The sequence below is a fragment of the Petaurus breviceps genome, unplaced genomic scaffold, assembly GCF_028583685.1.
Source record: "Petaurus breviceps papuanus isolate PSGF00001 unplaced genomic scaffold, PetGlider_PUasm1.0 38, whole genome shotgun sequence".
NCBI lineage: Eukaryota > Metazoa > Chordata > Mammalia > Diprotodontia > Petauridae > Petaurus > Petaurus breviceps.
In genome coordinates, this window is record NW_027186304.1 from 39,815,740 (window position 1) to 39,837,599 (window position 21,860).

The 21,860-nt window shown below is 37.8% G+C and overlaps 1 protein-coding gene across 8 annotated transcripts in view; it reads right to left on the reverse strand.

Annotated features, from left to right (window-relative positions):
• The window catches only part of ZNF521 (zinc finger protein 521), a 355,179-nt gene that overhangs the window by 21,788 nt on the left and 311,531 nt on the right, over positions 1-21,860 (reverse strand). For all 8 annotated transcript variants that reach the window (XM_069099829.1, XM_069099828.1, XM_069099825.1 and 5 more), the window contains 2 exons: positions 16,949-17,080; positions 14,165-14,280 (listed from right to left, as the gene is read on the reverse strand). In XM_069099829.1, the coding sequence (XP_068955930.1) occupies positions 14,165-14,280; positions 16,949-17,080 (248 nt within the window). The remainder of the gene's footprint in view (positions 1-14,164; positions 14,281-16,948; positions 17,081-21,860) is intronic.

The following is a 21,860-nucleotide window of genomic DNA, read 5'->3' on the forward strand; positions in this document are numbered from 1 at the left end:
ACTTCTAAAAAACTCCTCATTACATATTTCACACCCTCTCCCTTTCTACCTGTTTCATCTCCTTGACTCCTTTCTATTTGCCGCCTTTCTTCACCCATCCCCCACATGATGGTGTAGATGAAAAAATATGTACTCTTTCTTTTCTCTTTTATTTTTTTAAAGCCTTAAAATGGATTATGTGTTTTGGTAAGCATTCTTCCAAAACGTAGGTAAGTGTCCATGTGCTATGTTTTTGCAAAGGGTTCCAATGAAAGAAGGGAACGAGAGACGCTAAACAATGCTGCACAAAGTTGCAGGCTGTTCGGCTACAGTCCAGAAAATGAATCCAATTTTTCATTCTGTCATTATAAATATTTCAGTGCAAATGGTACTGATTTTCTGCAACTGTGGTTAAGCAAAGGGCCTCTGTGTGAATATTTAAGAAAAAAAAAAAGGGAAGAGGAAGACAACGAAGAGGGGGGTGGGTGGGATGAAAGGTTAGCAACCAATTAATTTCTTACTTTAAATGTAAAAGATTCTGGGAGAAATTCAACAGTGATGTAGTGTGTGACTCAAAGAAGAAGGAAAAAAAAAAACATTTACTCTGCTCTTCTTCTGACAGTTTCTCATAAAATATCTGCAGTCCATCTATCTTTTAGTACTCCAGGCTCCTCTAGAGAGCAGAAAATGGTAGTTTAAAGCTCACTTCAGTGCCAGTCTGCGGGAGATTGCTTTCCACAGGACCCCTGCTGATGGAGGCCTAGGGGAAGAGGCCCAGGAGTTATTCAATCAGCCCGAGACTCTGGGGCGGCTGGGGGTCCTTTGAGGGCTGATTATAAAGCTGCCCTCCTGTTGCCTGCCTCGGAACAGAACGAAATGAGCAGCCTCTTGCTGAGCAGATTCTGCAAGAAGGAATTTCACCTGTCATGGAGTTTGTCAGAATTTCAGGATTTATCTTGGTGCAAAATTAATAAAATACCAACCAGGATTTCAGCCTGACTACTCAGCTGTGTCATCTCAAAGTGATCTTTCACCTAAGAAAACCTGGACAGTGAGCTGGAGCCCTTCCTGCCCTACTTTCACTTGGAGCTCGAGAGGGGTGGGAGATGGGAGGGTAGGGGGAAGGGGATGAGGCTCTGTTACCCAAATATCAGAGTCAGATTTTAGAGCAATTGTATGGAGAATGGAATGATGGGTGTGGGTGCTGCTGTCTTAATGAATGACCTCTCACCTCTCCTCTGTGGTTCGAAAACCTCTTTGGAATAAGCTTAGTTAGGTCTAAAGCATAAAAAAAGGCCCTTTCTGCAATTTATAACAGTAGGTCCCTTATGGCATCACATCTGTTAAATTCATACACTAGTATTTCAGGTCTGGATTTGATTTATCTTTTTAAAAGGAGTACAAACAACAGACCATGTTAAAATCACATGTTTGGAAAAAAAAACAAAAATTAATCTTTATACCAACAGTGAGCTGGTGCTCCACCTTTTGATCTAGTACATTAGGCCCAGGAAGCTCCTGTCCCAACACCCTCCCCCTGGATACCCAGAAGCAAGAAATGGGGCTAAAAAGGGAATCAAATTGGGGGGGGGGGCAGGGAGCAAGCTGATAAACCATCTATTTCTGTGATTCCACTGAGGTCTATCTAAACTGCAATGAGTTTGGCTGTCTTGGCTGAATTCCCTTCAGACAGCAGCTCACAACACACAAATCACCCCATCTATTTTAAGTGAGGTTCTGTAAAGCCATGGCCTGGTCATTATGAACTGAGGCTTCAGGTAGCACAGAGGCAATTAACTCTCCTCCTCAGAGCGGGTGGCATTAGACCACAGATGGGGCCATTGTACAGAAACCAGGATGGTATTCTTGTTGCTGGCTGGCCTTAACTGACTGACAAGTGGGTAAACATTCTTCAGGACTGGCTTGCTAAGACTCAGGTTCAGTTCCCAGGAAACTGGAAGAATAAGCCCAAAGTATGAACATGGGTGACTCTGCACCAACTGGTGCTGCCTTCCCAGCCCCCAATCATTTCAACACCATAAGTACACATTCGTAATTGGTGATTGGCAGCAAATTTTCAGCTCTTTCAAGTCAGAGATTGGTGCAAGGCAATTGATGCCTCCCTGTCCATTTTCTAATCAGCATTTTCTAAATGAGACATTAAACAAAACTATAATGTATTCCTTCCAGCTCTTCCCCAGTTAAATGACAATTTAACATTAATACACTTCATAAAGCCACCTTTACCCAACAGTAGTAGTCTGCAGTATGACAGCTTTAACATCAAGAGATATCAGTTGAGAGAGAGACAGAGAGGAGAAAATGAGAGATGGAGAAAAAGACTGATTGAGACAGAGAGAAGAAAAAATGAGACAGTTGGAGACAGACTGACAGAGGACAGAGAAGAGACAAGAAGAGAGAAAGAGGAGAGAGAATGGGGAGGGATTGAGGGAGGGAGACAGGGAGAAAGAGAAAAAAAGAGAGAGGGAGAGAGCATGCCAGTGAATGCACAGATGGTGGGAGGGGATGCAGGGTGCTCTCAGCAGGCTACAGTAGAGATGCATTAACTCCACAGAGGGATAAGGGCTTCCCACCAGTACAGTCATGAATTATAACTGAGTATAGGAGTGAGTCCTTAGTGCCTGTCTCACAGCAAATATACTGTTCCATTTTCTTGCACAGTCACCTTTCACCTTTACAAACTCAAAGCAAAGCAAAACACACACTGCTAATATTTAATGGTATCGCTGTTGCTTTTTATATATCTATCTATCTATCTAGAAGGAACACACACTTAGTGGACATGCCCAGTGAGGTAATACAGCTACAAAATTAAGGTCTGGTCATACAGGGGAGGCTGCCTTTTATAAATCCTTCAGGACACTATGGAGATATGGTCACTTTGCCAGCTCAGTCTTCCTGTCTGGCGAACCAGTCCCAGTGTACCGACAGGCTTGCTAGAGATGGAAAACGAGAGTATAAAAACTAAGGGGGACTGTGTTCCACCCTCTCTGTTCAAACTTTCTCCTTATGCTCCGGATGGGCTAGTTTCTCTCCTTCCCCCATTCCCCACTCACACAATGAAGTTATCAATGAAGGTGGCTTGTTATCTTAGACCACTTTAAAATTTCACCACTTTTAAGGGCTTCCTTCACTCTGCCTTTCACTTTCGATGAAAGCCTCCGTGTTCCTGTTCTAAATGACAGCACCCCAAGCACTGCTTTTAAGCCCGATTCATCTTGTCTACCAGATCTCCAGCTTCTGCACAGAACACTGCTCCCTCTCTCCAACGAGGGGAACTTACTCCTTCATAGCTCCAGGGCAGAGACTGTTACTAGCTGTAGACCTGCTGCAAATATCACAATAAAGGATACAAATGTGAATTTCTCTTAAAATACAGGTTTGGCTTGAGAGCTGCCTTACCTTCGCAAACCCTATCAAGAACAGCCCATCAATCTCCCTCCACGTGCACAAACAGCCTCCTGTTTCATACAGCTGTCCAAATGATCGACCATATCAATGGATAAAGATGATGCTAAAATGACTAATTTGCCTATTTGAGAGGATTGATGGTCAAATGCCAACCTAGCTCTGTGGAAGGAACTCTAGACTTGAAACCAGAAGACACAGTTAAATCTTGGTCTGGCCATTTAACCAATCACGTGGCTTCAGGAAAGTTGGTTCATCTCCTGGGTCTCAGCTTCTTCATTTATAAAATGATGGGACTGAATGAGGTGATATCTAGACTTTAATAATCTGTGATATAAGATTCTTTTCTTCTGCCTTAATCAATCAAAACAGTTGGACCTGTTGAGGTTTCTTAAATTAAGGATGAGGAGGAGGCGGGAGGTTTCTTATATTAAAATACAGGGTTAAGTACAACACAGAAGGCCCAGACCTGTTTTGTGAGGACATAGATATAGGTGACACTAGTATTTCTAATGAGAACATACGCAAAAAACCCTAAATCTATCTGTCTGTCTGTCTATCTATCTATCTATCTATCTATCTATCTATCTATCTATCTATCTATCTATCTATCTATCTGTGTGTCTAGCTAGCTAGCTATATCTCCTGAAGACTGGGTGCCCATTGACTGGAGAATGGCTAAACAAATTGTGGTATCTGTAATGTAATAGAATATTATAGTGTTTTAAAAAATGATGAGTAAAACAAATACATAGAAATATGGAAAGACTTAAATGAGCTGATAAAAAGTGGGGCAAACAGAGCGAAGAAAGCAAATATATACAATTAATATATACACAATCTAAATGTGAAGAGCCATCACGAAATAATAAAAAAAATGAATATTTTAAAAATTATAAGGAATAAGCTTAGTTCCAAAGAAGATATGAGAAGACACTTCCTCCAGTCTCCTTGGCAAAGATGGGGTACAGCCAGTATGGAACACTGCATATATTGTCAGATTTTTTTCAATGTATTGGTAACTTTTCATGATTTTTTTTCCCTCTTATTTCTTTTTTTCCTAAAAAAAGAAAAAAAATTTTTGTTTACCTCCTTTCTGGAAGGAGGCAAAGGAAAAAAGATGCAGAGGGAAATGTAGATGATGAAAAAATAAAACATCAATAAAATTTATTTTAAAAACCCTGAGAACTTTGGGTTTCCAGATTTCCTGGTGGACTCTGACCCAAGAAGCAGAGAGATCAGCTTTAGCAGGACTCTAGTGTCATTCTGGCTTCTCCACAGGGGCAGATCTTGTGGTGCCGTGGCAGCATGTTACCTTGGCTGCACACATGACTGCAGGGCCAGCAGAGAGAACAGCCAAAGTGGAATGTTGCAGAGGTGATGAGCTTTTCCAAGGGGGTGGGGAGGGAGGGAAAGAGGGAGGTTGCAGAACTGGCCATGGAGCTCTTCAGCACACCCTTGCTGGATGCTTCATAAAGTCGCACTGATGGCAGCTCAGAGATGGCCATCTGTTGTCAACTCTGGGCCAGACAAAAGATAATGTAATGGCAGCTAGCAAACAACAGGGCTGTTGTAGGAGGGAATGAGGCCTAGAACGAAGAGGTGGTGCTCCCTGTTTTACTAGCAAAAACCAGCCATCGATAGGAACATCAAGAAATTAATGGATGGAGAATTTTTAAAAATTGAACTGAGCTACCACAGAAACAATTCAAATGCAAATGGAATGTCTTTAGTTTATGTCGATTACCTCTGCTCCTCTTCTTTCAATCATAGGAACCACTTGATCTTCATAACTGTTTGACTACCAGTATGCATGCTAAAGCAGTCAGGACCAAATTTAGAAAAGGGTGGACCCAGGTGTGCCGCCAAGCATGCACATACAGATTAAGCATTTATTGATACAAAATGGGTACTTGCAAATGCATTTGCTCACTTGGGACAAATGAGTGCTTTGTGGTAATCATGCCCATTTGGTTACTTGCAAAACTCCTGGTTTTGTCTTCCTTTTAAAGGGGGTAGTGAGTGTGTGTGTGTGTGTGTGGGGGGCACAACTGTGGCAACTATGGGTTTGATTAGCATAGGGAGAATTCTGCAGGAATATTTGCTTTATACCTCACTAAAGACAATTTCTAGGATTTGTTTTTTTTTTCTTTTTTTGGTGGTAGCATAGATCTTGAGGGGCAGGGGAGACTTGGGAGAAGTTGAGACAGACAGGTGTTCTGTGGTTGTTTCTGTGTCCTAAATGATTAACTTTTTGCCTTAGATGGTTGGCTCAATCAATCCTGATTGAATTATCCAATATTAACAGCTGAAAGTGATCAAACAAATGGTGAAAACACAGCATCAGTCAATAAATCAATGCAAATGATTCGGTTCCTGGAGATCCGATCAAATAAAAGAGATAGATCAATTTAACCACTGAGCAAATTAAACAGAAGTCTCTGCAGCACCAATTTGCTTCAAAAGCCCTGCAGGCCCACAAATGAAAGAAAAAGAAGCAACATACAAATGGACCAGTTCCAGAACCACATGTTTACTTGACTCAATTTGTGCCTGTTGTACCCATCGGTATATGCATGCAGCTGTAGGTGATGGGATCTCAGCTCTTTAAACAGAAGCAATGCATAGGATATAATAGGAACAAGGGAATAGTGATCTTAAGCCCACTAGGAATCAACAGTCAGACTAGTAAAAGGTAGGAAGCACTATTCTCCCCAGAATGTAAAACAGTGATACCTCACTATTCACCATCAGAGTCACCATAAATTGGTCTGGATTGAAATTAGCAATAAAGGAAATTGTGCTTCAAGATGGAATAAGGATGAGGAATGACATTCTAAGTCTCCCTGGAAATCGAAACTTTGCATGAAAATGTAAGAAATAGTGTAGAAGAAGGCAGGAAATAGGAAGGATAAAAGGTTTTCAAGTCATTTTGTAGAAGGAGTGATATAGAGTGAGATGTCCTAAACATTTCTCCAATCTGTGCAAGAGAAAAATTAAGTTTTAATAAAGGAAAAAACAGAAGTGAAACTAAGCAAATTGATTCCCAAATCACACCCAAACCTTGTTTTTTCTATTATGGGATAGCTACAGGGAAGGAGGACAAAAAACAAACAGACAAAAAACAACCTAAAATACAAAAATCCAAAAAACTCTTTTTCAATGCCTTATCTTCCTTTTTTTCTTATGTTAGTTCAGAAAATATGTTTTGAAATCTAATGAAAATTTTTTGTTTTGAAAAGTAATGAAAAACTGTAACATGAAAAAATGAGATTCTGAATACAGTACAAGATTTTTAAAAAGCTTAATTACCACAAAAACATAAAAAGGCATTATTCATTGAGAAAATAATTCCAATTAACTGAGCAGGCAAGACATATGGGGCTAAGACTTGGAAATCAGGGAGACCCAAGTACAAGTTCTGTCTCTGACATTTATTAGTTACATGATTCTGGGATGGTAACTTTATGTCTGTGAGTCAGTCAACTAGACAGGTTGCAATCTAAATTAGTGGAGGGAGTTCCTCATACTGATGAAGTCAGACATCCATCAAGTAACTGGAGAAACAGTGAAACGTCCAGAAATTTTCTTTAACAAGTAGGTATTACATCCCCCACGTGATTAAAATCAGCATTGTGCATGAAAGGTTAAACAAAATGTTTCTTTTACCTCTGTATAAAGTTAGAAATTAAAAGCAAGACCATGAATTTTGGAGTTTTCTCTAATGACCATTTAGTTGCTTTACAAACTCTGTCTACTGGAAAATAGTTATATTACTATTGGTAATACTTTGCAGTCTTTTTTCCAAACTGCCTTTCTTCCCAAAAAGCTCTGCCAAGAACATTACAGCTCATCATGATGTCACTTGGGAAGAAGGGAGGGTAATATACAGACCTATTGGACTGCAGTGACTGTGGATTTGTGGCAATCTGAGAGGTAGCAGGTCTTCAGCAATTAGGGCAGACTTTGCTATAGTTTTTAAGAAAGCAACACATTCTGCAGGATTGCTAAAAACAGACCAGTTGGTCATATTTGGGTAATTCGCTTTTATTCCCATGGACCAGTCAGTCAAGGAGCAACTATTAATTGAGCACTTATTACATGCTAGACATTGTCTTAAGTACTGGAAATAAAAATGCAAGTAGAAGGAAAGACAGTCCTTGCCCTCAAAGACAACATCTTCTTTCTCTTTCCCCTAAATTCTGCTTAAAAGTTTCTAAAGCTATTTGAAAAACAAAAGGAAGGGTCCAATCAAACTTTCAGAATAGCCTTTCCATCCTAAGATACTGTCCTGGAGAAATAGCCAGCCACCTATGGCCCCCCAGGAGCTGCATGTGGCTCTCTAAGTACTTATGTGGAAGGGCTCTTTTAGCCAAAATCAATGAATGAGTCTGGGCTTGTAGGTTGACTCAACTCATTAACTGGCAGATAGTCAACCTGCTAGAACAGTAACAATGAGCAGAAAGCAGTCCTAGAGATCTTCTGTTTCCCTCCCTCCATCTTCCCATTTATGCAAAGGACAAAGGCTATTATTCTGGGGCACCCCACTTGGGCAATACCATTTTTTCTGACTTGCTACACTGGAGACTTGCTACTGTCAGGCATTTTTCTTCTCCTCATACCTTCCCTCTTGTCCAGTATCCTTAGGGCTAGGCTCTGTCTTGTAAAGTGAAAATTAGCTCATCTGTAAAATGTGTTATTCTAAAATACTAAGAGAAAAAGGACTCAATTCAAATTTCTAGGTTACACAAGCACAGACTAATAAATAAGGACCGTCTGGAGACAATACATAACTATTATTTGGTTTGTTTTATACTAACTTGTACAAAATCTCACTTGCATCAGTTTAAAAAGATAAACATATAAATCATAATCTGATTCTTCAAAAACAAATAATCAAAGAAAGAATGCTGTGAATCTTCTGCCTTCAAGTGCTGCTGACTCCTGACTTGGAAAATGCCTTCCTCACCAGTATGCAAAGCTGCCTTTGAAAACCAGAGCTCTAGGCTGGCCTGTGCCACTAACTAGGCTTGTGACCATAGCTATGTGACTTGACCTATCTTAGCCTCGGAGTCCTCATCCTTATAAAGCAGGGTTTGGAGCAGATGGCTTCTAAAGTCCTTTCAGCTTTAATATTCTATGATTTTTATAAGTGAATAAAATCTTCTTGTAAAAGAAGGCCAATCTTTGCCAAGAGAATGAAAATGATTCAATTCAATTTGATCAACATTTATTAAACTACACAAGGAGTTCATAGCCTAATAGAAGGTGTTTGCTGTGTGTATGAGTTTGTGTTTGTGTTTGTGTTTGTGTGTGTGTGTGTGTGTGTGTGTGTGTGTGTGTGTGACTGACGGGTTGGGGAGAACAGAAAGGAATAAGATCATAAGATTTAGAAATGGAAGAGACTGTAATGACCACCTAAGAATATCTCCTCATTTTACAAATGAGAAAACTGAGGCAAGCCCAGAGAAATTAAGTAACTTTTCTCCAGAAAATAATCCTAGATCTGTCTTCAAATCTAATGCTACTCGTATTGTAGTAGGATACAAAAATGTATAGTAGAAACTGTAATTTTTTTAAGTAAACAGTGCAAAGATGAGGTCCTATTATGATGAAATTGCAAATACAGAGTTTTTCTACTTTTGACTGGGTACACACAAAAATCACAGATTTAGGGGTTATTTAATACAGCTATAAAATCATCCACATTTCCCAAAATGACAAGCCATAGTAACATATCACATCTCTACCTTGAGCAATCTATTCTACATTTATCCTTTTATTTTCATTCTTTTATGAGATAGTTTTCATCAAATAAAATTTGTTCCTGAAAATCTTCTATCTTGTTTGAATTTTCAAGAATCCAAACAGCTATCCAGACTATTCTTCAAACATATATATGTTTGGCTTGAATCTTGGCCCAGTGTTAACTGGCCCAAGGCATGTAAATGCTTTTGGCCTCAGTTTCCCCATTAGTAAAATGTAAGAGTTGGACTAGATGATGTCTAAGGTTCATTACATAATGTAGAGATAAAATTAATTAATCTTCAGTCTATTATTCTTAAAAATATACTTGCAAAGAATAATTTAGAATGCTGATGAAGTCAATGAGCAGTCACAATTTCAGAACATTCATGATGAAATGCTACCCACATGACATCTTGATAGACAGGTGACAGCTTCAGAGTACAGACTGAGACATATCTATATCTATATCTATCTGAATATGACTAATGGGGAATTTATTTTGATTAACTACACATGTTATATTTTTCTTTCTTAATGGGTTAGAAAGGAATAGGAAAAGACAAATTTTCATTCATGCTAAAAAAAAAAGTTAATAAAAAAAATGTGTTTGCTAAGTCACTGCCACCAAAGTGGCTTGGTTGTATTCCTTGTTTTGGCTAATAGATTTTATTTTTTGGACTGACATGTTATTTCCCAATCTCAATTTTTTTTTCTAATTCATTCACTTAATAAAATTGTATTGTGTTTTTTCCCAGACTTAACATGCCCGGTCTCCACACAGGAGATGAAAAAAAAAATCAATATTTAAAAAAATACATTAATTCTTTCTTCTAACCTTCAGTATAAGAGTAACTGGAATGATAAATGCTAATGCAGAGGGCTAAGAATGCCTTAGGTTATAACCTCAAAGTAAGGAATCACAAAACTAGGAAATTTAAAATGAGAACTGATACTTGGTGATTAACATACAGCATATTAGAGGGAGTGGATCATACACCATGCATATATAGGCAGACACATGTGCTAGACAGTGGCCTCAAACTATCAAACTCTCATTTCAAGCTCTTAATGCTTTAGTTCTATAGCAGAAGCTACGCACAGATATAGAACCAGGGATTTATCAACTCAGCCTTTGTTTCCATCCAGACAACGGACATTTGATTTTTAGTCCTGGTGATACCAAACTAACACTACTGCACCCTCAGGATATAAATCAAGCTAGCATTTTGGCTTATGAGATCAGGGCATGTTTGACTGAATTAAAATGAATGAGTCAGAAATGATTTGAACTGCACTCTCTGCAACTGAGATCATAAGCATTTCTGAAGAGTTGTGTGTTCCCTACTTGAACAGAGTCTAATGAAGAGAATAGAAAACAATGACTTCCAAACACTATATTCCATGAAACCCTAGGGTATCCTAAGATATCACTAGGGGTTCCTTGAAAAAAAACTGGGGTCCTGATCGATCTGTTTAATTATATCTGCTCTATTACCTCTGGGCCCCACACCAAAACTGTGCTAGGGGCTAGGATTCTGGCAGTGGAAACAATGAAGGTTACACATCTCAAAGGGCTAACATCTACTAATAAAGAGAAAAATGAAATTTTACTGGTCTAGTTCCTATAAGGAGCACAAAAATTGTATTTTCAACTACTTATTCCCACTCCCTAGGCCCTGTATACTGCTCCAAAGTGAAAGGCAATATGGAATAGTGGATGGAGGTCAGGCCTTGGAATTAGGAAGACTTGGGTTCAAATGTTGACTCTCACAATCTGATTGTGTGACCTTGGCTCAAGTGATAACCTCTAATGTCTCAGGCAACTCTGTAAGTCTTTGTTAAAGACAGCTTACCAATCTGCATTGGCAGAAGGAGTCTGTATACTAGGTATTTGTTACATGAATTAAATTGTAGATTTAGGGATGGGAAATCAATTAATAAGCATTTATTAAGCTTATAACTATATACCAGACATTGTGAAAAATGATGGGGTTATAAAGAAGAAGCAAAAACAGTCCTTGCCTTCAAGTAACTCATATTCTAATAAGGAAGACAGTATATATACATATACATGTATGTATACACACATATAAATACATATTGAGTTGAGGGAAGGTAGCCTAAGAGGGGGAGGGACCAGAAAAGACTTCCTGCAGAAGGTATGGTTTGAGCTGAATCTTGAAGGAAACCAAGGAGGAGAGGTGAAGAGGGAGAACACTGCATGCATGGGGGATAGCCAGGGGAAAAATATTGAGATGGGGGAGACACTGTGTCACGAAAAAGCAAGTAGGCTGGCATGACTTTACTATAAAGGCAAGAAAAGGCCAGATTGTGACGTTTTAAATGCCAAACAAAGGAGTTCATGTTTGATCTCAGAGGTACTAGGGAGCCAGTGACATTTGTCGAACAGGTGGGAGGAGTGTGACATGGTTAGACCTACAAATTAGTGGGGGAGGGCCTTGAGGGATGTAGTCCAATTCAACGGTACAGGTAAGAGGTGAGAAAGTCCTGCACTAGGGTGGTAGCTGTGTGAATGGAAAGAAGGAAACGTATGTGAGGGAATTTTGTAGAGAAATTAATAATAAGATTTGGCAACTGACTGGCCCATATTGACCCAATAATGTGGGTCATACCAGGTAAGCAAGAGACTGAGGTGGTAAGCCTAAGTGACTGGAAGGATGGTGGTTCCTTAGAACAGAGGTGTCAGCCTGAACCAGATTAAAATGTAATTGGGAAGGGCTTAACAAAAATAAATGAAATACAACATAGATAATGTTCATTTGTGGTTTTCTAAGGCAATATGTGATGCAGGGAAAGGTTTCTATTTGAATTTGACACCACTACCTTAGATAGTAATTGGGGTTTATTAGGAAGGTGGGCTTGGGAGGGAAGATAATCTTGGATACACTGAACTTAAGATGTCTATGGAATGCCTAGTTCCTGATTTCCAACAGGCAACTGGTAATAGAGGACTAGAGTCCAGGAGAGAAACTAGATACAAAAATAAAAAAACCATGTGCATAAGGATGACAGTTAAACCTCTCAGAAATGAAATCACCAAGTGAAAGGGTGTACAGAGAAAAAAAGAAGAGAACTCAGGCAGAATCTGTGAGATGCTGCAGAGAGGTCAAAAAAGATAGGAATCGAGAAGAGGTCATTAAATGAGGAAGAGACCTTCAGTAACTTTGGAGAGGGTAGTTTTGGCTGGAAACCAGACTACAGTGAGTTAAGAGAAGAATGAGAGGAGAGGAACTAGAAGCATTAAGCATGGATGGCTTTCTCAAGTTTTGCTGGGAAGGAAAGAGAAAAGCTATTAGATGTGAGATGTTGTTTAGTCATTTTCAATTGTGTCCACCTCCTTGTGACCCTTTTGGGTTTTCTTGGCCAAGATATTGGAGAAGTCTGCCATATCCTTCTCCAACTCATTTTACAAATAAGGAAATTGAGGCAGTCACATAACTAGTTAAGTGTCTGAGGCCAGATCTGAACTCACTGAAGATGAATCTTCCTGACTCCAAGCCCAGTACTCTCTTCCCTGTGCACGTAGCCACCCCTGGAGTGAGATGACCTGGGTTAATCTCTTGGTTCTGCCCTGCTATCTGTGAGAACTCCTCTCTAGGCCTCAGTAGCCTTTTCTGTAAAATTAGTGGTTTGGACTATGTAACTGAGAAGGTTCTTTCCAGTCTTACAACTGTGATCCTAGATATCACTAAAAAGAATCAGACCCTATTCCAAAAGTCACATTAACTAAGTCTCCCACTATCTTTCATTGGACATCTCTGAAGGACCAAAGCAAGAAGTTATTGCAATAAAAATAAAATTACTGTCAATCCAACTTTTTTAGTGTAAGAGTTCCTTCTAAGTAATATATGATTTGCCTCTCTTCGTTTTCCCATTCATTAGTAATCAGAATGGAATTCTTTTTGGAAATGTTAAGAAAGATGGAGATATTAAATTCAATTTTATTGTTGAAACTTTGTCCAGTAGCACACCATGACCGTTGCATTTGTTCACCTGTTCTTTCATATATACTTTTTTTGAGGGGGGGAGGCAAGGCAATTGGGGTTAAGTGACTTATCCAAGGTCACACAACTATAAGTGCCCAGTGTCTGAGGTTGGATTTGAACTCAGGTCCTCCTGACTCCAGGGCCTGTGCTCTATTCATTGCACCACCTAATTGCCCCTTATATATACTTTTATATGGTTTTTCTAGTATAATCTGCTTACATGTAGACTAATGACTCAAAGGTTTTATATTGCAAGGCTTCAAATATGATAAAATTATAAAGATATCTTAAACTATGCAGACAATAATAATTGTATCTTTTCCCTTCTTGACCAGGGGAAACAACATAGTTTCACATAATATATTTCATATGTCCAAGAAGATAAATTGGGACAGGAATGATTGTACCCATTTTATAGAAGAAACAACAGAGATAAAAAGATCAATTTCTTTCTCCACGCAATAGTTGTGAGTGTAGCCTATGCCATGTATAGATCAATCCAACTCTATTTCCTAACAGACTTTAAGGATTAGTGCTCTATTTCTACTCAAGAGTAGAAATTTATAAATGTGTCTTTTCCTTTCTTTCCCCTCCAATTTCAAGCCCCTCAAGGCCAGAACACATCAGGGCACCTACCTACCAAGGTGGTGGCTCAATGGAAATTAAGCATAACAGCAGTACAGTGTTAGGGAAGGGAAACCTTATACAAATGGTCCCATAAACTTGACCCTTGACTTTATCCCATTGGGTTGGTAGGTCCATTAACAGATCTGTTCTAGTTCTTTTATGATTGATGGCCGCCAGAGGCAAGTTATTTTTGGTATCAGTTAATTCAAAATCATATTTTCCCCTTGCTCCAACACACACACACACACACATACACACACAACTTTGGGGAGGGAAACAGGGTGAGTGATGTCATGAATCCAGACTTAAAACACCTTGTTTTATACAATCATAGCAACCAAATTCGATTTCAGCCCTCCTTGTGGGGACATTACCTGCAGTTCTGTTTGGAAGAAAAACTTCTGTGGACATTGTGTGCAGTCATAGATCTTGTCTTCCTGTCCATGGGCTGAGAAAATATGCTGCTGCAACTTGTTTGCTTGGACAAACACTGCAATGATAAAAAGCAGGGTGAACTTTAAGTTATTTCATCTCATAAATGCCTTTACTCAGTGATTTTCTGAGGACGCTCAGGGGTATGGCTGACACACCTCCGTCCTGGGTTTGACTGGGGCCATATAGCCGGTGAGAAAGAAATTACCTTTATCCACCGTTGCCTTCTTGTGTTTGTTGAGATGAACTCTACTCTGAGTCTAATTCAACCCAAGCAACTGCAAAGGAAAGATTTATAGATGCCTTGCTCCCTGCAATTCACTTAAAAAAATAAAGCTGGAAATTGTCAAATGAGCAGCCCTGAGAATGAACAAAAATGACTCATTTCCCAGCAACCCACAGGTTAAGAAAGCCTAGATGCCAAAGCTCTGTTTATTGTATTTGCCCAGAGTTGTAGCTAGCAAACAGTTCTCTATTTAAATGTGTTAATGCTAAAAATTATATCCCACAGCTACTCTGGGGCACTGTCTATAAATGTGAAACAGAACGGCAGGTAAATTCTCTTTGGATACTTTAAGATCAACTCTGCCTACACACTGAATGCAAGGGTTTCAATAATATAAACATGTTCAATTTTAATGACTACAAAACAAGGCCCTAAGACTGTGTAACAGTTTACCTAGGAGACATACTATTAATAATTAAATTGTATATGCCAGAGGCAGTGTTTGGGTTGGCAGAACTGACTTCTGATGGATGCCTTGTGCACTGTGACCTAAAAAAAGTTTGCATCTACAATATTAATCTGTATAGGCAGGGAAAGGATTTATTAAAGATGCTGGCATTTGACTTTGACTCCACTCTAATCATTAAAATTATTCTAATTGCAAGCCAACGTAAAATATTAGAATATTGTTCTTGTGAGTCATACATTTTAATCACATTTCTCATTATCTTAAAGAACTGCTCAGATTTCTTCTTCCACATAACATGCTTTGTTCTGGAGATTTTTTTTCATTGTCATTTCTAAAATACTTTCAAGATCCACTAGTACAGTTTAGGTCTGATGGTACGTCAAATGCACTTGCTAATGATTAATGCATTGTTGTCTCTTTACCCCATCAGCAAAAGGAAAAAAAAAACAAAAAACTTAAGTGTTTTAATACAGATCAGAATCAACTAATCTCCATCCACCTTCACACATTTTACAACTAACTACTAGCTCAGATATTAAAAGATTATTTTATCAGGGATCTTACTCACTGGGAGAGCTATGATTAGTGCTATTTTGTGAAGAGTTATTATATCAGAATTTACAAAGGAGTCCCTTGCCCTCAACTTATTTCTTAGTTCTTTATACTGTAAGATACCCTAGGTTGTGGTTTAAATACCACACATATATGTGTGTGAAGAGCATGGTGTAGTGGAGGAGAATACTAGATATGGAATCAGAGGAGCAGGGCTCAGCTCTTGACCACTAACTGGCTGCCTTGTGATATGATGGGCATAAACTCTCTGTGCACCTCAGTTTCCTACATCTACGGGAGTGTTTAACATAGATGGCATTTAAAGCTCCTTGCAGTTCTAACTCTATGAGGTATTATCTTTCTGATGTCACATTCCTCCCCTGATAACTCACTCCTCCTCTAACAATCCTGGTAGGATCCACGGTAACCATGAAGAAAAAGAAGGGGGCTGACTGAAGGAATGACTAAAAGAAACTTCTTCTCAGACGCATTGCTGAAAGCAGAGCTATCCACACCTTCAGGCACTACTGTTAATTCATACAGTGAAAATGACCTTTCTTTTAAAATTTATGACTGAACAGTAATCTGTACTTTAAATACAGTGAAGTAATAATTGGTCCGTAGTATTTTCTTGTGAGAATTAACTTCTTCCCATGTCCCCCAAAATCAAGTTATTAAGAGGCAAACATTTTTGTTTTTCTGACAAGCAGGAAGAGATTTACAGAGTTGAGGGATCTTTCACCATCAATGAACCATGCAAATATGTAGTTATCACAAAGTACTCTCCCACAGAATGAATCTTTCAGTGATGGGATGGACAGATTTGGTCACATTTACCCTATGAGTTTCATTTTAGTTTCTGATTTTCTTCTTATAAAGTTAAATGGAAACAGTATGAGGTTTAATAAGGACTTCCTATTAGAAGGTAAATTTATTTTAAAATCTACTTAAAAAAAACATGATTGAATATAAAATAGAGTAGATGCTATCTGTTTTTCAGTTCAGATTTCAAGCATAGCTACTTCCCCCAATGTTCTCTCATTTCTTATATGGAGTGGGTTATAAAATTTCTCCCATCTGAAAAGCAGATGTGTGGACAATAGCACCACACTTCTATTTGAACATCTGTGATTAAAACACAGCTGTTTGCAGGCAGCTTTAACCTTGGTAACCTTTTAACATCAAGAGGATGAAAGTGAGCAAAATGTGGGTCTCATTCTGCAATTGGAAAAATGCAAACTTCTGACAGAAGAACTTGAAATGCCATTTGTGCACACTGATGCTTAACCTCCATCCCTATCTGAGGCTTTAAGTAGGCAGCGATCAATAATGCTAATATACAGAAATCAAACATCTTCCCCCAAATTGACCTAAAGTCATATCTGCAAAAGGCCATATCAATGGGAGGCATGCATTTGTAGAAAAGACGTGATGTCGCCCTAAGACACCCCAGAGTTTTCCCAAGCTTGGTTTTCCTACCTGTAAAGCAGACCGGACACTTAAAGGTGCCTCCCATCCCTTCAAAGCTGTGTTCTATCAGGTGGCACTGAAGCTTGGCAGGAGAATCAAAGGTCTGATTGCAAAGTTTGCACTCATGGTTCAGTCCTTCATCTGTAGAAGGAAAGAAAGCAAAAGGAAAAGTGAAACTTAACCATATTTGTTTCTTTCTCATATAGTAAAAATATTCCTAGCAAGCATCTATTCTATAATTCTATAATTTACATGAATTTCTTCTTTTTTTTTTCAAATAAAAAATATTTATTAATTACCTCTGGATACAAGGCATTGAAAATTTCAATGTTAAAATATTTTTCAAATGAAAAAAAACCCTGAATAATACGAAGGCATATCTTATTGTAGGATGAATAGATTTTATTGTATTACCTATTGAAAACAAATAGTGGAATGTTAAGAATTACAAATGTCTTTGGCTCTAAATATCATTGTTTTTTAAGGACTATGTACTTTCAGGAGATGACCCAAAGGAATCATATCTAAGACATAAAAAAGTGGATAATGGGATTGTTGTACTTTTCAATGCAAAGTTCCTTACAGTTGGCTCTCTTTGCCAAAGGGAGAATAGACATTCTCTGTAGTCTCCTCTATTTTGCCTTTCTACTTTTCGGCCCTTTAGCAGAATTTCTTATTTTCTTAGCCAGGTGGCTCTAAAAATCTCTGTTTCTATTCTTAGTACAAGGCTTCTTGTAGTTTTCCTAAGACTATTGGTCTTCTTTCCTCTTCCCTGAATCTTCTCGTTTTTAACCATTCTGGAACTAGTAATATTCAGCAGTTCATTTCTTCCTTGACATCTTCGTTTGATATTTTTTCCCTAAAATTATCTTATCAACGACAATTCTGTCCAAGATCCTTCTTCACTAGCTCTAGGTATTTCCTTAAGAACTTAGAAATATTCTCTACTGGATGGATGAGTTTCACAGTTGCTAGGTAAGAAGTTGATTATATGCTGTCATCCTGATTAAAAAGGACCAGTTCCCTAAGAAAGATTTAGAAACTTTTCCTGGATGTTTTGTCTTGCATGTAGTAGCTGTACTGTGTTTGTTGAATGAAAGAATGAATGAATGTTAAAGTAGTAAAGTTCATCAAACAATAATCGAATGGGGAAAAATGACCTATTTTACTTAGTCATGGAGTCATATTGCAAATACTGCCAGCCTAAATATGATATAATTTGAAGATAGTGCTGCCATTTTGAACCAAAAAATGCTTTTAAAAACTTATGAGTCTCCTTTACAAACATTTTCATCCAAATTTGGGGGAAAGAATATATTCAGTGAAAAATCTATGCTGTTTCCAGTTCCCACATTCTACTTATCCCAAGTAGTGCTACAAGTATTTAACATGGAAAATCAAATGAACTTTACCCAAGTTTTGCTCTTAGGTAATATTTTGTAATATGCTAATCACTCTTCCTTATAAAAATAATTTTCCCAATTCTTCTGATATAGATTTTCTTTTGATTAAAAGCCTTATACTGTCTTCTTCCTGAGTCCCATCTCAATTTGTCATAAACACTGAAAATCAGTGGCATTGGGACCACCTCTAAAAATACCTCTTTATTAAGAGAGAGGCATTTAACCCTTGTTCCCTGGTTTTCAGCCAACTTGTGAACTGGCTGCCCCCTTCTTTTCATGCTATCTGTTAGCCACTCTACCAAGGAAAATTTACAGTGAAAACTACTGGGGGCAAAGCAATGAACTACACAGACACATTGTATGGGTAACATGTCCAGATGCAAACATTTCCTTCCTTCAGTTCACAGGAAGTCTGATCTGTGTAAGTGGTGAACCAACTGGTACTGCCAGCATCACAAAATCTCAATTACAAAGTGACTTCTTATTAGCTAAGTAGGAGTAGAATCACTCTATTTGTATTCCTCATCTTTCTTCTCACACAAGTAGGAGTCTTTAGAAGCAGAGGATTGGAATTTATAAAAAGAGAAGCAAAGCACTAATTAAGCCACCCGGTACTGTCTACATTTCCAAGACATAAAAACCCACTCTGCATTTGGGTGGCACAGTAAATTCCTTGATTATAATTATGTAAGAGGGGTTTTAATTGTGCATACTGAGATGACAAGGGGGTAATACAAAAAAGCCTTAAGGATTATACATGATCAAGAGGTTTGGGTCCTTTTTTTTCCCTCTAGAGTCACAAATAAAATATTACCTTCGTCTAGAAATTGAAGAGTGTAAGGGATGCTGTTGTATATTAGGTAACTGGGTCAGTAAGTTAATCAGGAGCAGTATTAGTGAAACTGAAATGAATTTCTATTTCCCATATGCTGCATATTATTATTTTGGTGTAATTATGGCAACTCAAAGCTTTAATTTTTTTTTCATTTCTCAATCAAAACTGTCACTAAGAACACAGCTATCACTATGACATGTGTACTTTTTCAATACTTCATTAAAGATCTGTAATTTCACCAGTATAAGTATTCTCTTCACTTATATAGATAGCAACCCCTTCCTCTTTGTTCATTTCCATGAACTGGCTAGGATTTAAACAATCACCATCCAGTGAGCAACACTTAGTGTTAAATTGAGACTACAACAGAGGAGGATTTTACTGGAGGACAAGGGACACATGTAATCAAAAATAACCAATCATCAATATTCAATCAACAATATCTGTGATACTGATGCCTTTCTTGAATCGTAATGGAACATTCTCTTTGTAGAGCAAAAATGAAGTCTCTAATTACAGCCCCCACAAAAGTTATCATTCCTGTATAGAGTGACCTTTCCTGACTAGAGCTCTCTTGTTTGTAGTGACCACAGAAATTCCAAAAGTAGATATAGAAATGTGTGTATATATGTATATGTATATATTGTACATTCACAGTGCTTATATACAGTGGCATATACACACGTGTGTCTATGAGGACACATACACGTGTATATAAGTATATATACACATATCCATGCAAGCATACAGAGACATATATACATACACATACTCCCTTCCAAAACTGAGTTACATGTATAGCTCAACCTCTTCTGTTAGGGAAGGCATTAGTATTCACATTTATGATTTATTACTCATGAAATATTAGAGGCGGAAGGAGTGACTCTTTATCTTCTTCCTTTGGACTACTGTAGTCTGTCAACATCCTACTGAAAATATGGCAACCAGAATACAATATTCCAGATGTGATCTACTACTCAGAGCATAAGCAAAGGCAACTTATTTTCCCATGTTCTGGATGCAATAGTTCTATTGATGGTAAAATCACATCCATTTTTATTTTAGCTGATATATCACACTGGCAAATCACTGAGAACTTACAGGTCACTCTGACCTTCTGATCATTTTCGTGTGAATTCCTGCCTAGTTATGAATCCTTCTTATGTACTTATGTGACTGATTTTCTTGAACCCAAACACAGGGCATTGAATAACATGGTAGACCCATGGGACATTGTAAAAAAAACCCTGTGCATTATCTGTATTAGAGTCTTCCAGTACATATCTGCCTTACAATGTAGTGGTAAAGATGAGTGAGGTGCTATAACTTGTGCCCCGTTCAGCTTAAGCTGGCCTTTCTAATACAGTGATGTGATAGATGGACCACAGCAAACAAACCTGAAAATAAGAGTACAAAGACACAGATCCTCACACAACAAATGGTACGAACACAAAAAACAAAATTCTGATTATGAAAAACACTGATGGGCGTGCAGTGAAAATATCTTTGATATTCATTTCTTGAAAAACATTGATGTTCTTTGAAAGCATCTTTGATAGCCATCTCTTTATCTTTTCTTTGCTGTTTCTCTACTTTGCCATCATGAGGGAACATGTATCACCAGTTAAAGAGATCATGAAAAAAATGTTTTAAATGAGGGACCTCAAAAAATTATCATGATGAAAGTGTGATAAGCCTGGTCATTCATATTTGAGAATATTTTTTAAAATGAGCTCTAAGGAAAAAAAATCTACTTACTTTGACAGAAATGTCTATGTTCTATATCATTCTGGACACATATTAGCAGTAGCTGGGGTGACTCTAAACTCTGCATCTAAGTTTTCCTAAGAATTTCTAAAAATCTTGATAAATCTAGTGAAGTCTGGTCACTCTTTCTACTCTCATGCTGGCTTTTGTCTGACCTTATTCTTGCTTAGCAAACAAGATGCACTAAGATAAGTACTACGGCCTAGAACCAAATTTAGTTTTAATTAAAAAAAATATTCACCTAGTGACAAATTCAGCAGCTCCTTTTCCAAGTAAAACTGACAAGAAATACTGGATCAGAATCTAATCTAAGAAACTATTTTATTCACACTTTGGAAATCTTTCTTTTTTCTCTATCTACATAACAACATGTATAAACACACATACATGCACATATATACATATATAGATATATGCACAATATACTCATAAAAAGTGCTGAACAGCTTTTAAAATTCAATCAAAATAATCACACGCTTTTTAGAAAGGGGGTAGCTGACAGTAATTGAAAATATTGTCTGACTCGTGTATTAAAGTGAGATTTAGAGTCAATCCAATTAATAACCATTAGGATATTCTATTAAGAAGGTCAGTGGAGCCCTATAAAAATTATATGTAAGAAATAAACAATCCTATAGAATCATTAAAAAAAATAACAACCCCAGGTTTGAGTATCAACTTTTAAGAACTTCTAACCAAACTGGTGTAAAAACATTGACTGGCAAGAAGGAGAAAAAGGGAAATTACAGTTCAAGTATATTACATGAATGAAAAGAAGGAAATTAACTTTTCAAAAGAAATTTACGCTTTTCTAGACCAAAGAAAAAAATATCTTCTGTTGTACTCTGAACAGATCTTTGTGTATATACGTGTGTGTGTGTGTGTGTGTGTGTGTGTGTGTGTGTGTGTGTGTGTG